We start from the raw sequence: 16,068 nt of genomic DNA, 5'->3' as shown, positions 1-16,068 counted from the left end.
TAAATAAGGCCTCGAAACAGAGCTTTCCTGTTCGCTAACCCCAGTTATTTGAATTTTGACTTTGATCTACTGGGATCACATAATCAGGGTATTTTATTACCCTATGTGTCTGTCTTGGAGCTTTCATATTCATATAAGATTACTGTGTATCTTTAGTTACCTATTTCAGATACTTTATCACTTAGGATAGGATATTCCGAGTTTGTCAGAATGTCCGAGGTAAAATGAGAATATCAGAGTTTAAGTCCCAGTTTTTGAGATAAAGTCCGAATGTAATATTAGGTTTTCGTGTGGCGAACAGTGTGACCCAAATGAAAAGCTGTCAAAATAAGTCTACCAAACCCGACTGGATTAAAACAGTCAAATGAATTGACCCATAACCCTCCGTTCTTGGCTCAATCTGACCCATGGAACATCGACTATTTCATTCGACTTGACCCCATCGAATCTGGAAACCGTTTTTACATGAGTCAATACCTGGTCAATAGACGTTTAACATAAGCGAAAGGCAAAAGAGTTCCATTTTCCTGATTGTTGGGTTGATTATGAATAAAAACACTGGTTATGAATTAATTGAGTCTTGTTTAAGACCTCGACACCAAAGAGAACACTATATTTATTTTAAAAGATTATTTATCATAAGGTTTGCATTTTCAAGTAGTAAAATTTGACGCAAATGCACTAAAAATTTCATTTGCGTGCTACTTTTAAATGTACTACAAGTAGTTGCTTCTGTTATAAAGTGCCTGCCATTTGCATCAGGAGGAAAAAAGTAACAACATTAGTAAAAAGGAGGGAGGATTGAGGCCGGTCCTAAATTCCGCCCGCATGAAGCTGCGATACTCGAAGGATGAAGGAATTCGACGATGGGATAGCGAGCGTCTGAGGGAGATATTGTTTAAACTCGCCTACAAACAGCTCAGTCCTGGGGAGTGGAAACGTCTTGCTAACCATTGGGCTTTCACGGAGGAGCAGATACGAGCAATTGAACACCAATACACAGGTACGTTCGAAAACGGCAAAGCTGCTTTGATAACTGCTCAATCAATTTTAAATAGCGAATTGGTTGTTAAATAATTTTTTTTAAATAAATTATTTATTTGTAGGTCCTTCGAGTTACAAAGAACATGGATACCGAATGATGCTTATATGGTCTCATGGTTTACCACCAGACGCTAATCCAATTCGTGAGTTGTATGATAGTTTGACTGCAATAGAAAAACGATCAGTTGCAGGTATGTTTTAATTGCCCTTACAAAATAGGTACCTTTTCAATCATGCTACTTACATTTTGTTTGATTTCGTCAGCGATTTCTGAATAGTTTTCACTTATACGCGGTGCAAATCGACAGTATATCATTAGGGGAGAACTGTGGGGTGCTAAAGTAGTCAGAAATACTGAAGTAAGTCTGATTGCACTGGCATAATTGAAGTACCTACGAACATTTTTGTTTTCGCTTTGTCTGAAATAACTCGCCAACGGCAATACTTAGGTAAAATCATTCTTTATTAAAAATCGCTTACCACGTAATCATAAGGTCCACCGTGCACAATCTAAGTTGATCCCGATTAATCCCACTTCTGACGTTAGCTATTTTCCACGAATATTTAATATTTTTATTATTAAGAAAAACCAAAGAAACTATCAAACTTTCTCTCATCAACGCCTTTCTCCCCACTCATAACTCATCACAAAATGGCCCAAAAATCAAACACCATAGAATAATTAAAAGGCGCCAACGGCATTTCAAGGTTTCCAACATTAAAATGAATATAAAATCCTTGCAGCCATATTGTTTGTTGATTTTAGCTCTGCTTATGCCACTGTAAAATGTGGCAAATTGCTAGAGGTAATCAAAGAGTTTGAAATACCGCAGAATCTGATCAAAATAAGACATTAAAAAGTGCTTGCAGCATTAAATGGTAAAATTCCTAGAACAAATTAATAGATCAGTTCAATTAAATAGGGAAGGGCTCCTGGATTACGGTTACAAAGTTGTATGCCGACGTGGTCGCGCTTATAGCGAGAAAACCAAGATGCTGTTGAAGATGATGAATGAATTGGGCCTTAGACATGGGACTGCAAATAGTAGGAAAGTAAAACATACGTGATATTAAGCAATTTAGAGAAAGAAAAAGGACAGATCAAAAATCCCATGAAAACAGGTGGTGTTAGAAGATGCAAAAGAAAAGATGATACAGAATTGGAACGGATAGATAATGAAACAGCGTAATCAGGCCAGGTCCGTGACTGATGCCTGTAAAAAAGCCGTATTAGGTATACATACATTCTTTATGAATGTTATGACATCTTCAAGACATTTTTGAAAAGAGAGAACGTAAAATGGACATGCAGGTAGTTCTCCTTATCAGTATTTCTATTTAGTAAAATCCATTTTGTATTTAGCTGCTGTACCATTTGCACATAGTAAATTTAATAACTGAAATACTGAATTGCATTGGAGAAAAGCAAAGAGAGTATAGTGTAAGCAAGTTAGTTCGTAAAACAAGGAATAGAAGAAAAAATTTATAAAGTTTTAAAAATTTGGATATGAACTCTCAGTAGGGACCCAAATACAGATCTGAAAAGTTCCCACCTCCCCGGTGGGAGCTTCTTCCCCTTTTGCCCAAAACACCACTCCCAATCGTGACCTCGCGAATTTTTCGGGGTTTTGCTCGTAAACCACAACTTCTACGAAAAAATGTTATAGGACTTTTTATATTCTCCATTAAATTCTCTATAAAGATGTTTCTTACTGTTTTTGGGTATCTCCCACCCAACGCTCGTAAATGACCTTGGAAAATAAGCATAGTTTTCAGCGCAAAGAGAAAAATGAGCCCACCGCTGTTTTTTTGCGGCGATTATCTCGTAAAGTGAATCTGAGTAAAAAAATTTATAGAATCGAAATTAAAGAGCAGTTTTTTTTTCTACATTGCATGTTCTATTTTTGAATCTTTGGTAAATGTACATGAGATAAATGCATCAGTTACAATCATTATTGTTGCCGCGAGACGAGACGAGACGAGACTTTCAAAGTCTCGTCTCGTCTAGTGTCGTTTGGTCTCGCGTGGTCTCGCCATACTATCCAAAAATGGCGTAAAGCATGTATAAAAGACACCACGAAGGCATAACAAATAATATTGACCTTCCTTATCTATCTGCTAATCACGAAACATAATTATGTGTATTATAAGGATTTTCTTTACCATTCTGCAGCTAAAAAAATATTAGCTTTCGTAAAATTTAACTGGTAATGTAACTACTGTAACTAGGTATCTCACTGAATTCTTTGTTACTTAAATACTTAAAGATAATCTGTCCAAGTTATTTTGTAAAATCTTGCTTTTATGGTCTTAACTACGCAGTAAATATGTAAGTACTTATACTTACAGTAACTATATTTGAATATGTCATATGTCCACAGTATACATTTTACCTTAAGCAGCGCCTTTGTTCACAGAATTTCGCAAGAACACAAAAAAGTGTAAACTCATACTAAAGTACCTAGGTATAGCATTTTAGCCCCAATATGGCGACCAGAACGAGCTACCAATCAAAAACGAGATACCCGGTTGTATCCACTGTTCTAAATTGAGTCACTATACCTATATACCTAGAAACGATTGGATTTAATGCCATAAACTTGTGAAAATAAAATGAGAGCATTAAGGGCATTTAATATAAAGCAATCCTATTAAGTATTATTACCAAATCTCTTGATAAGGGTACAGGTTTAATAAATCAATTGTCCGCCAATAAAATAAAGCTGTCGAAGACTTCCTGGATTTAAGAAAAATTACAGTTGTATAATATAACACCTATTGTAATTAAGTCCTAAATCAGTAAGGTCAGGAACGGTTTATGTCAACAATTGGAATGCATGTTATTTCAATGGATTTTCTTGATTAAAATTTAAAAAAAAAACAGTAAAATAAAACAAAAAAAACTTCGAGACCAAACGAGAGTCGAGAGCCCGAGACTGATGGTTAGTCTCGTCTCGTCGAGATGAGACAAGACGAGACTGAACCTTGGTCTCGTTTCGAAAATTCGAGACGAGACCAACGGGGGCATCACTAACCATCATATCACAAATAGTGAATAATTAATATTTAATTTCTTCATCACTCTTTCTCCATCGGACAAAGCCATTCGCTTTTTGAGAGGGGTTGCGAATATAATATTTTATTTGCCCTTTTGCCTTTTTTTAGGAGAGGAAAATCGCAGACTATAAACTTAATAAATTGAAAAAAGAATTTACAAGAAGTGGTTGTAATATAAAATAATCCCTCATCGACGAAAATTGCTCTTTAATTTCGATTCTATACATTTTTTTGCTCAGACTAATACAAGGTCATTTACGAGCGTTGGGTGGAAGATACGCAAAAAACAGTAAAAAAAACATTTTTATAAAGAATTTAATGGAGAATATAAAAAGTTCTATAACATTTTTTCGTAGAAGTTGCGGTTTACGAACAAAACGCCGAAAAAGATCGTGAGGTTACGATTGGGGGTGGTTTTTTGAGCAAAGGGGATAAAGCTCCCACCGAGGAGGTGGGAACTTTTCAGATCTGTATTTGGGTTCCTACTGAGAGTTCATAACTAAAATCTCAAAACTTTATAAATTTTTTCTTCTAAAAAAGCTAATTTTCCTACACTAGTACGACGATATATGAAAGGGCGTTGGAATGTTTAACGTACGTCAGAGGAACAAAGCTGAAGGATCTGTAGATGCGAATTGAGTCAATTATCAGATTGCTCGTAAATTGTCCGCTGAATACGTATTTAAACTGAGAATGGAGAATCCAAAAAGCAACTAACTGAAGGATCAACTACATAGCACATGACTCTGTCAGAAACTTCAAAGCGCAGCAGCTGTAAATAATACAATAAGTACTATTTAGATCATTTTTGCATGAATTTCCACGTAAAACAAATTCAATTACTTTGTATAGCTAGTGGGAATAGAAAGGCTCAGAAATTGGCGAAACACCCTTCGTTCCACGATATCGATTGTTTGAAAAACGATGCGTTTAAAGGGTAGTAGGCAACTAACATTACTTCGAATGTATTTTGTTTGGTATACCTTCAAGGGGATATATTCCCCGTGCAGCAGCAATATGTTAGAAAAAGTAAAAATAAAATAGAGTCAGAAAAGTATTTAAATGTAAAGCAAGAAACGCTTTTTGTACGTCATTTAAAATGAAATATAGAAAAGTCGTTTAAAATAATTTCCAATGGGATAGTTTCAGTTCATCTATTTGCAATAACGTTTACATTAGCTTATTATGGGTATTTTATTAAGTGTGCCATCCCTTATGCTTCGGTTGTATAATCATTATTGCATGTAGAGGCGTCTTTGTGAATTTTTTTATTTGGGAATTTGGTTCTCAACATTGACAAAATCAGTTGGGAGTGGAGATTGGAAATATTGAAGAGACTCAAGCTGTAAAAATATGGAGGGCCAACAACTGAAAGAGAATCGTGGCCATAAAAAGCATTTGTCATCAAGCGCATTTATTTCTATATTTCTGATTTCCATTTTCAACTGTCTATAACGACTCGAACGTCTAGTTTCAATTGAGGTCTAAAGTCCCATTTAAGTCCCGAATGAGTCCCTATCTTATTTTCTTTCCGCTTGTTTCAGATGCTCTACGAAGAAAGTTAGATCAGGAAAACGAAGAAAGAAGAAAAGGTAGTAAAAAAAGTTGTGGCCATTGCAGTATAACTTAGTAAAGTTGAGTTACATTTTTGCGTTCAATGAATCTTATGATAAACGAACATATCGTGTACCTATATCGATTTATATAATACCTATAAGTATATTTCACAACCTATTTTTATATTTGTGTAATCTGAATGGTAGCTCTATTTATATAAATTGAATTATATACACGATTTTTTCAAGTCTTTCTATCGAAACGTTTGGACCAACTTATGTATAAAAGGTAAAGATCGTCAATGTATTTGCACTAAATGAAAATGGTTAAAGCACTGAATCCAAAATTTTGATTATACACAAAATTAACGAATAGTCTGCTTTATTGAGCTGTCATACAAAGTAGGTGTGATATCGACATTGAAATTTGTCAATTAGATATATCATTTGTATCGACAATTTAGATGTATGGATGCTGTAAATGTTTAATCTCGCTTTCACAGTTACCTACCTAATTATATAGTTTATTTAAAGATTATATTCCAACTAAAATCTAAAGTCCAAAAGGTCTTTGTGTTTGTTTTTATAAATAAAAGGTTACATTTGACTGACTTTTTTTATTATTTATCCAAATGGTTTCTCTACTACAAGACGCAATCAGAACAAATACCAAATCTGGATCTGCAGTAGTACCTACAGACTTTTTTTGTAGATTGTACTGCAAACAACTCGTCACAGCAACAAAATATAATGCTAAGGTAATGTTTCTATTTTTTTCGGTGGTGGTCGAATCTTAAAGATTGTGATTTTTATCTATTGTAGGTACATACAAAATTCTACTAGAAAATACTTTGTAATTAAACACTTTTATGGAAGCAGTATTTGTATTTGTAACTCAAATACCAGTACATTCACAAATATTTAGTATTCGTATACTTAGCAAAGTTTTTGGATACTTAACCCTCCTTTTTTACCAAAAATCGACTGCAACAAAATTTCTCGGGAAAACACTTTTTCTTTTTAATTTTGGTGCGTAGAATCCAAAACAATTCGTACTTTTTCGATCAGACTTCTCAATAAAAAGTTATAGACTAGAAACCAATTTCGAAAGAAAATTTAAAGGGCTGTAACTTTGGAACTAGTAGCCCAATCTTGGAACTGTTTGAAATTATGGATTCTACAGGCCACATTTTATAAGAAATTTTTTTTCCGTGTCGATCTGAGACAATTTTTATTAAGCGCCTCAAAAAAAGGCAGTGTATAACCTTCTTTTTTTTACCAAAAATCGACTGCACCAAAATTTCTCGGGAAAACACTTTTTCTTATTAATTTTGGTGCGTAGAATCCCAAACAATTCGTACTTTTTCGATCAGACTTCTCAATCAAAAGTTATAGACTAGAAACCAATTTCGAAAAAAAATTCAAAGGGCTGTAACTTTGGAACTAGTAGCCCAATCTTGGAACTGTTTGAAATTATGGATTCTACAGGCCACATTCTATAAGAACATTTTTTTTCCGGGTCGATCTGAGACAATATTTTTTTCGGGGCTCAAAAAAAGGCAGTGTATAACCTTCCTTTTTTGCCAAAAATCGACTACACCAAAATTTCTTGGGAAAACACTTTTTCTTATTAATTTTGGTGCGTAGAATCCAAAACAATTCGTACTTTTTCGATTAGACATCTCATTAATACCTACTCATTTCTCTGCCAATGTTATGGTTGTACATCATACCTTTCTTATGAAACAAGAGGATCCTCTAGGCCCTGTTCTATTCTGTATCGCTATTGATGATCTTACCCGATTAATCAATATTGATTTCAACTGCTGGTGTCTTGACGATGGTGCGATAGGTGGTGACAGAGATTCTGTATTAAAAAGCTTTAACGATATCAGTCACCTGTCCCACCAAATTGGCCTTGAAATTAATTTGGCCAAATGCGAGTTACTTTTCTTATCAACTCCTCTTGTTAATGATATAATTAAATTTAATTCAATATTTCCTGACATTGAATTACCCGCAAGATCTCAATGGAATATACTTGGCGCTCCTATTACTAATGAAACTTCACCTGAATGTATACGTGAGAAAACTCAACTTCTCTCATTATTAGATGACATTCCTAAACACATACCTTTTAAAAAACTACCTTGCAATACCTAAAATGATATATATTTTAAGATGTAGCTCATCATGGCATCGCATAGACGAATTGGAAAGTTTTGGACAATCAAACGTGTATTATTCTCGAAGACATAACGAACAACTATTTAGAAGATACATCATGGACCCAGGCCACATCGAGCAAAAATGCTAAAATATATAATTATCGGAATTTGACGAAGTCATACCTTTTCTTCCCAGTGGCTGTAGAAACTTTAGGTGTATGCGGTCAACAAGCTTATAAATTCATTAATGAAATTGGAAAAAGAATATTTCTGATTCTTCAAACGATACCCGTGCAAACTGCAAGCAGTTTCCTTTTTCAACGGACTAGTATTGCCATCCAAAGAGGATATGCTGCTTCAATATTTGGAAGCCTACCAACATATAAACATTTTAACGAAATCTTTTATTTGTCGAATGCCAATCAATTCAAAAATTCATTTAAAGTACAATTATTTAAAAATAATAAAATTTAATTTTATAAGATGTAAATTTACTCTGTAAATTACTCTGTAAAACTATTCTACTTTAATAAATCACGTATCTTTAATTTAAAAAAATGCTTTAGTGGAAAACAATTTTGATTCCAGGCTCTATTTCTTTTATCCTGAGTAAAGTAAACATCAATTGAATACATCTACTACGATACCTTAAAATAGCTCACAGGTACAGGTGTTTTTTTTTGTACCTAGGTTCAAAGTTGACCTGCTAAATAAGCAAAAGAGAAACGACAGGGAAGACAAGACAAGGGGCGCGCCAGAAATTGACATAAGTGTTAGGGACGTAGTATTCATCAAGAATGTCGCCGTCCCCCATAAACTGATTTCGACTTTTAGCAAATACGCATCAGGTTTAACAACGATCCGGAAATGAGCTGGTTCTGGAGGAAGCAGGGCGTATATTATTCGGCGACACTTCAATTACACTCTCTCAGCAGCCTGATGCCGTATCACCTACTTCGAAACTACCAGATCGAGAGCTAAACAGCTTTTGGAGGCGATTCGAAGCCATTTTGGCAATAAAATCGATATTTATTGAATTGTATAACTTTATAGGGAGCAGATCGATTTGACTGAAATTTTGTACTGATGTTCTTTCTAATGGTTCTGAATGCTGAGTGATAGTTAATATTAACCTCCCGAGTGCGTTTTTTAAAAATAGAATATGGTTTTGAGTTCCCAAGTGTTTTAGAGAATTTTTTCGAAAGAAGTTCCCATTAGGTGATGGTTTTGTCTGTCTGTCCGCCTGTTCCTCGTCTAACTCGAGAACGAAAAGAGATAGCGATGTCAACCCTCTAATCAATTTCTGCTAGTTCAAGGATAATATGAGCCGCATTAAAAGTTGCGTATCTTGTTTTTCTTTTGGAGGGCGGATGGCACGGAACCTCGAATTACCGCGACCTTACTGTGGTTTCGCCTCGGAACGTAGCTTGACTCTCGGTTCTATGCTCCCTGCCTCGCTCCCGCTCGTTCCACTTGTCGTTGGAAAGAGAAAATGAACTACATTTCACGAATTTAGGGGGCATTACGCATGAACCTCTTACATTTGCACCCAATAACGCGCGTCCAATCACACTCGCATTTTATAAAGTCTGAAAATTAATGAAAATTTAGCATCTTATTGGACTCATTCTTCTTATTAATCCCTTTTGTAGTGGTTGGCACGGGGCCCCCGCTGGCTCGGCTTCTTTAAAGCCCCTGACTAAATCTGCCGCTGGCTAAAATCGTTAGATAGTATTGTTTGTATACTACCATACTAATCGGTCATACTATGTTTCTGTTTGGTTCTAGAAACTGAAATTTGTAATACAAAAAAAGGTCTTTTAAAACTGCTTACAAATTTATATTTAGATTTGTGCCTTAAGTTCATTACATTACAATAAATTGAAGCTGGCTGTAGGCATTCTAGTAGTTAGATAATAAATTAAAGTGCCATTTTAGTTCAAATCAAACATTTTGAAAATAAAAGTAAAATTCAATCGACTTCATTCTCATTTGGGACAATGCGGATGTTATAACTATATAACTTTGTACAAAAATATATTTGTTTTTACATTTTCTTAATCTACTCAATATATATAATAAATAAATTACAAGGTACTTTACGTATAATAAGATTCTGGTAAATTGAGCATTTGTGCATGAATTAAATAAAAACTCTGGCATTACACCTACATTACTGAAAGTACTAACCTTACAATACTGATATTTTACCAGGTACACGGATTTAATCTGTACTTTATTCAGAAATACATTAAGAGAGACCCTCACATAATCAATGTAAACGTAGTTAGTAGCAAATAAGGCCAATCTTAGCGTTTAACCATTGAAATTGTTATGTATTTACATAAGTACTGATATTACAACGAATAAAGCTATTAACCGTTTAATTCTATACTTATTTCAGTCTTGTGTAGAAAGGTGAAAGCTTGAATTCTGAGTAACTAACTTAGCAAGTACAATCTAAGATAGTGAGGTAGAACAAAAATCAGTCCTATGGTTACTATTTGGGCAAATCTTTGGATAGCTATTAAAACGGATTTATACGCAAATAAGGTATAAATAAGCAACCAACTTAAAAAATATAAATTTAACAACTGTACAACTATTTACAAACTAAATTGGTGCATTTACTCCTTCCGTTTGTTTCAATTATTGTGAAGTGTTAATTTAGTTGTCAAATACGACATCGATTAAGACTAAAGACCAAGACATCGTTCAAATGGCAGTTAGAAATAGGGAAAGGAACAGTACAAATGAAATAATAATTATGAAACTTTATCAGCTAGATTGTTGGGTCAGTAGATTTAGTAATTCTGAAGGGTCCATATTATTAAAAGTTGGCATGTCTATACCTAGGGCATCTGCGACACTTTCCATATCTAGACCAAACGACTTTAATAACTCAATGAAGTCCATTTCGTCACCGGTGAACGGATTATGCAATCTCGGGCACGATCGATTACACTGTGGCCATGTACATCTTTCCAGTCGCCTATGCGAACAAACTTCAGAATTGGAACCTTTTTGTGCTTTCAGAACTGATCTTCTAGAACGTTGATTCTGTGGGGCAACATTGCTCTCACATCGCTCATTCTGTCCTTTGAATGTGCAACCTACAAGTAAAAGGGATATTAGATCGTAAGTAGGAGATATAGTAAGGACTTACATTTTCTTTCCTTGCCTCGCTCTTTCCTCCTTCTCTTTCGTCGCTTTCTTTTATGGCTGGTTCGCTCATCGTCGCTTGTGGCGTTTCGTTGTTCAAGTAAGTCAAAATTCTTGAATTTTCGATTAAGCCGATGCGAAAATAGTGTAGATTCCTCGGACGCTATGGAAGGTCCCCGATTGTGCTTCTTTTTTCGAGGTTTTAAATGCTGCCTTTCCCAACAGTAAAGTGCCTGTGGTAGCGAAACGTCTTCAATTTTAACATTAAGCCAATCTTTTTTTGTCAGGACTGAATGAGAAATGCAAGAAGGGGCGAATACGGCTGAAACATTTTCAAAGCTTTGACGTAAAGCGTCTCCCATTTTGTGAATGTAATCCCACTGCTGCTTCGTAACTGGAGCACCTACATTGTCAGCGTTCATTTGAACCTCATCAAACAGCCATTGGAATATGAAGAGAGGCGCTACAAAGTATTGGATTACATAATGAACAGCATACCAATCGAAGTACTTACTTTTCAGAGTTGGGTATAAACGGTAACCAAAGTAGCAATTCCACGGCTCGCTTCCGTAAATCTTACGACACCTTTTGGGTACCTTGGCGTGCCAAAGCTGCATGCCCTTTCGAATTGCGTCTACAGCTGGCCTCAACGTTGGAGCGTATGGGGTGCGGTCTAGAAACCAACCAGAATCGGCCACGCCCCGCACCTCAATTTGTTTAAGATTTAAAACATCGTTTAACAGTGCCCTAGTAGGGTCCAAATTGATCATAACCCCTACCGCACCGGCGCTGCTTCCCGTTAGCAAAAGTTTTGTACTGTTCTTTAAACCAAGAGGCACTAAATCTTTTACTACTTGTTGTACTATTAACGTTCCCATAAAAGTAAACATTTCATCGCGTGATTTTCGAGAACCGCTCCAAGAATCGCTGGTGCAATATGGCACAAACACATGATTTGCGTTCCACCAGAAGGGATTTTCCTCTTCATTGGGTGATAAAATCCCACCTTCTGCAAACCAACAATTTTAGCGAAAGAGTAATTGGACAGGTACGTTACCATTTCTCGTTTCCGGCCATTGCGAGGAAGTCATAAAATGCCTTTGACGCAACCATCGATTTCGACACGTCTGTTGATCGAAGCAGTACCAACCGCCTTCTAGGTAAATGATCCAGGTCTTACTCGAATGCGACTTTCTTAAGTAGAATCTAAAACGTACTCGTGTGTGACAAACTGCCGACACACATTGTGGATGATAGTGCTTACCCTGCCTGCGAGCCATCGTTGCATGTAATTGATCGATTAGACAAAAACACCTTCTTCAGTAACCGTGTCTCTTCATTGTCTTTAATTTCCGAAGTTTCATAGATTCTTTGAATTGTGTTCGTACTGATGGGGCTCTCCAGTACAACATTACTGTTCGTGCCTGCAGGAAAAGCGTATATCATACCCGTCCATAACACGATCACCTGGAAAATGGAGAACACACCTTACTAAAAACTAGGTGTTTTGTCAAGGCGGACGAAATCCACGCATGACTGCCTGGCCTAAAGTATAAATTTTATCCGGTAGCCGATTCCCTTTGAGATTATATACCGTCACATTTTTTGTAATACTTAGCTGAGGTCAAAATTTGTTTAAAATACGGTTTGCTATGTGGGTTAGTCTTGGCGTTGCGGAATGTATCATAGTTTTTACATCTATTACTTGCGATGTCACGGTTACGCCGTGTTTATTATACAATGTTATTATATTAACTGACATCAAATGGCACATGTTTTGCTGCATAATTTTTGCTAATCCAACTACGTTAACTATCCTTTAGATATACTCGTACCTATTAGTATAATTGGATTACCTCAGCCTACTTCGCCTTAAGGCGGCGGTCTGTTAAGGTCGATTCACACATAACAGTGACGTCTCAGTGCCGTGTCAGTTCAGTTTCAGTGACATCCGTGACGTGCCAGTGGAGTCTCTTCACACATATCCGTACAGTTTCAGTTCAGTTCTCAGCGATTGACGATCAGGATGGCTGCGTTTACAGACAGAGAATTGGCTATGATTGCTGTAATTTTAGATGAAGAAGAGACGCATCATACAAAGAAGCGCAAATGGGTACATGAGGCTTGGAGAAAAAGAGAAACTGAAGGAGAGTTTGCTACCTTATACAAGGAACTGATGCACGACGAAACAAAATTTTTCGAATATTTTAGAATGTCCGAAGAGTGTTTCAATATTCTTCTCAGTAAAATAGGACCACAATTAAAAAAACAAGACACTCATTGGAGAAAGTCTATTACACCGAGGGAACAACTAGCAGTTTGTTTGAGGTAAGTAATAACAATACAAATCTCGACAATATATATTTGTACATACTTAATGTAAAAAATCATGTTCAGTTAATTTGGAAAGTTGTGAAAATAACTTTGCAAAGGGTTGTTGGTCGCGTTTGAATCTCCCACAGATGAAAATTCATTTTGATTTGGATTTTGCAAACTATGTTGTGGAAATGGTGCAACAGGCGACGGTAAAGGAGTAGTTCCTCTTGACGTGGAGGTCGATGATGAGTGCTCGGAATGTAGCCTTGTGTTAACAAAATTGGGGCCAGGTCTTGGATATGAGTCCTGCTGCATGATCATTTCCATTTCGTATTTTTGCACCGTGTGAAATATTTCAGATTTTGCTAGATGCAAGTAATATGGCGTAAAACTTTTTAATGTTGGAGCTACACCAGCTAGAAATGCGTCCACGTGGTGTTGCGGAGCAGTAGTAACTTGCTTGTCCTTTTTGTCACTTATCAAATACTCCATTAGTTTTGCTGAAGCAGTTTGTTGTGGCGGTAGCCTTCTTGATGATGTTTTGAATGAGCGTTGAGTTAAATGAGATTGCTTGTTTTCACTCGAATCTAATACATTAGGTTCCAATACATCTGAAACATTTGGCCCTGATTCATTAGGTTCCGATGATACATATGTTTCTTCTGCATCCACATTCTGCGAGTTTTCTTCTTCATCTATGTTTTCTACATCGTTTTCAATATTGCCTTTTGTTTCCCTCTCGTAGAAATAATTGCTTAAGAAGCTTAGTTGTTCGAAATATTTATACCGTTTTATTTTTTTTGCAGGGTCTCCGCTCTTAGTTTTTGTTTTCTTCATCGATTTGCGATAATTGTCTCGTATATTATTCCATCTAGCTTTACAGGATGAACCTGAAACAATTTCAAAAACTGTAAAGTACAAGCAGTTACATAATATCTTTAATTAAAATATGATTTCTTTTTTCAGGTACTTAGCTACGGGAGATTCCCTAAAAACAATTTCCTTTAGTTATCGCCTGGGGCATAGTACAGTATACAAGATTGTAATGGACACTTGCAAGGTTATAACTGAGCGCCTTCTGAATGAAATGCTACCAAAGCCTACAACAGAGATGTGGAAATCTATAGCCAACGACTTTTTCACACTTTGGAATTTTCCTAACTGTTTGGGAGCTTTGGATGGGAAGCATATTATCATTCAGGCTCCACCAAATAGCGGCTCTCTGTTCTTCAATTACAAGAAGACGTTCTCAGTTGTTTTGCTGGCGCTTGTTGACGCCCATTACAATTTTATTGCGGTTGATGTTGGTGCTTACGGCAAGAACAGCGATGGTGGAATTTTTTCAAGCTCTAATTTAGGCAAAGCACTTCAACGAGGTACCTTATCTGTACCAGGAAATTCTACATTGCCAGATACAACTACTGACGCTCCACATGTAATCGTAGGTGACGAAGCATTCCCTCTAAAAAGTTATTTAATGCGACCATATCCAGGACATGATTTAGACCTACAGAAGCGTATCTTTAATTATCGCTTATGTCGTGTTAGACGAATTGTCGAAAACACATTTGGCATTTTGTGTCAAAAATTTAGAATCTATAATAGGCGACTACAGTCCAAACCAGAAAATGTAGATAATAATATAATACTTTCAACATGTATTCTACACAATTTCATTAAAAAGTTTGGTGCAAACACGTACATATACCAAACAATCAACGCCAATTCGAATGAGACAAGAGAGGAAATAAGACTTGACAATCTGCCTATGCAGGGGGGCAATGCAACACAAGATGCTTTTCGGGTGAGAGAACTCTTCAAGGAGTACTTCAATTCAAAAATTGGATCTGTACCATGGCAAGAAGAGAGAATTACTTTTTAATATGTATAATATTAATATATGACTATACTTAACAAAATATGTATAGACATAAAAAATTATAATAAAAATAAGTAGGTACTTACCATTTACTTTCATTTCTCCTCCTATTTTATTCCAAATGTCGAGTTTGAAACTGTTGTCCATATATTTTGGATGTGACAAATCGTAAAGGACAGAATATTTACGAACCAATTCAATCAGCTGTTCATCATCCATTTTTGGTTTTTATTTTCAATCCAATACTAAACTAAAGTAATTATTTATACACATGCAATACGCACAAACGAGCAAACAACGCACAGACACGTCAGTGATTTATTAAAAATATCGTTGGCGACAATATGCACTTTTGACGGTACTGATACTGTTCTGACACTGAAGGTTAAAATACGGAACTGTGTCGGATGTGTGTGAATGCGTTCATTTAAATTCAGAGTAATGATATTATTTATGACTGATACTGATGGAATTTCACGGAACTGAGCGGATACGGCACTGATATGTGTGAATAGACCTTAATGCGATTAACAAATTTTCACCATATGGGCGAATGTTAAACAAAATGCTCCAACTTGTTTTAATTTTAAAAAGAGAACTTGTGCGTTACCATACAGTAAATAAATCGTTTTATTTACAATGGCTGTCATATACAAAGACCGAAATGCACTCTAGCATGTGGGTAGACAACTGCGTTAAATGTCGGTTCAAATCAATAAACTTTTATTTTAATCAAAATGTGCGCTTCATTTTGAACTTTATTGTTGACGCGACCACCGACGATTTCGCTATGATTGCGGTTTAAAACTTTTAGAAAGAAAACAACAACGTTGCATACACAACTTCTAACGTTCTATTGCAATTTTGTTTCCCCACACAATTTTTG

The 16,068-nt window shown here is 35.9% G+C and overlaps 3 protein-coding genes across 4 annotated transcripts in view; 1 reads left to right on the top strand and 2 right to left on the bottom strand.

The window, feature by feature from the left end:
- LOC116164318 (ankyrin repeat and death domain-containing protein 1A-like) overlaps positions 1-6,264 on the top strand; it is a 35,469-nt gene extending 29,205 nt beyond the window's left edge. For both annotated transcript variants that reach the window (XM_031478481.1, XM_031478480.1), the window contains 3 exons: positions 763-1,003; positions 1,107-1,235; positions 5,646-6,264. In XM_031478481.1, the coding sequence (XP_031334341.1) occupies positions 763-1,003; positions 1,107-1,235; positions 5,646-5,731 (456 nt within the window). In that variant the 3' untranslated portion in view covers positions 5,732-6,264. The remainder of the gene's footprint in view (positions 1-762; positions 1,004-1,106; positions 1,236-5,645) is intronic.
- A 3,398-nt stretch (positions 6,265-9,662) lies between these two features.
- On the bottom strand, positions 9,663-12,506 carry LOC116164320 (palmitoleoyl-protein carboxylesterase NOTUM-like). Its single transcript, XM_031478484.1, has 5 exons — positions 12,252-12,506; positions 12,045-12,193; positions 11,502-11,996; positions 10,992-11,450; positions 9,663-10,938 (listed from the first exon to the last, which is right to left on the bottom strand). The coding sequence occupies exons 1-5, from the start codon at positions 12,431-12,433 to the stop codon at positions 10,604-10,606; spliced, it is 1,620 nt and encodes a 539-aa protein (XP_031334344.1). The 5' UTR covers positions 12,434-12,506; the 3' UTR covers positions 9,663-10,603.
- Positions 12,507-13,247: 741 nt separating this feature from the next.
- Positions 13,248-15,663, bottom strand: LOC116164329. Its single transcript, XM_031478497.1, has 2 exons — positions 15,269-15,663; positions 13,248-14,193 (listed from the first exon to the last, which is right to left on the bottom strand). The coding sequence occupies exons 1-2, from the start codon at positions 15,399-15,401 to the stop codon at positions 13,385-13,387; spliced, it is 942 nt and encodes a 313-aa protein (XP_031334357.1). The 5' UTR covers positions 15,402-15,663; the 3' UTR covers positions 13,248-13,384.
- Between the last annotated feature and the right edge of the window lie 405 nt (positions 15,664-16,068).

Source organism: Photinus pyralis, unplaced genomic scaffold, assembly GCF_008802855.1.
Source record: "Photinus pyralis isolate 1611_PpyrPB1 unplaced genomic scaffold, Ppyr1.3 Ppyr1.4_LG2, whole genome shotgun sequence".
NCBI classification, from domain to species: Eukaryota; Metazoa; Arthropoda; class Insecta; order Coleoptera; family Lampyridae; genus Photinus; species Photinus pyralis.
This window is presented reverse-complemented; position numbering and strand designations above follow the sequence as displayed.

Coding starts and splice junctions, on each gene's coding strand:
- LOC116164320 (XM_031478484.1), bottom strand. CDS start 12,433: ATGATATACGCTTTTCCTGCAGGCACGAACAGTAATGTTGTACTGGAG. Junction 12,194..12,251: donor AACGATGGCTCGCAGGCAGG/GTAAGCACTATC, acceptor AGTACGTTTTAG/ATTCTACTTAAGAAAGTCGC. Junction 10,939..10,991: donor GCGAGGCAAGGAAAGAAAAT/GTAAGTCCTTAC, acceptor TTTTACTTGTAG/GTTGCACATTCAAAGGACAG.
- LOC116164329 (XM_031478497.1), bottom strand. CDS start 15,401: ATGGATGATGAACAGCTGATTGAATTGGTTCGTAAATATTCTGTCCTT. Junction 14,194..15,268: donor AGGAGAAATGAAAGTAAATG/GTAAGTACCTAC, acceptor AAATTGTTTCAG/GTTCATCCTGTAAAGCTAGA.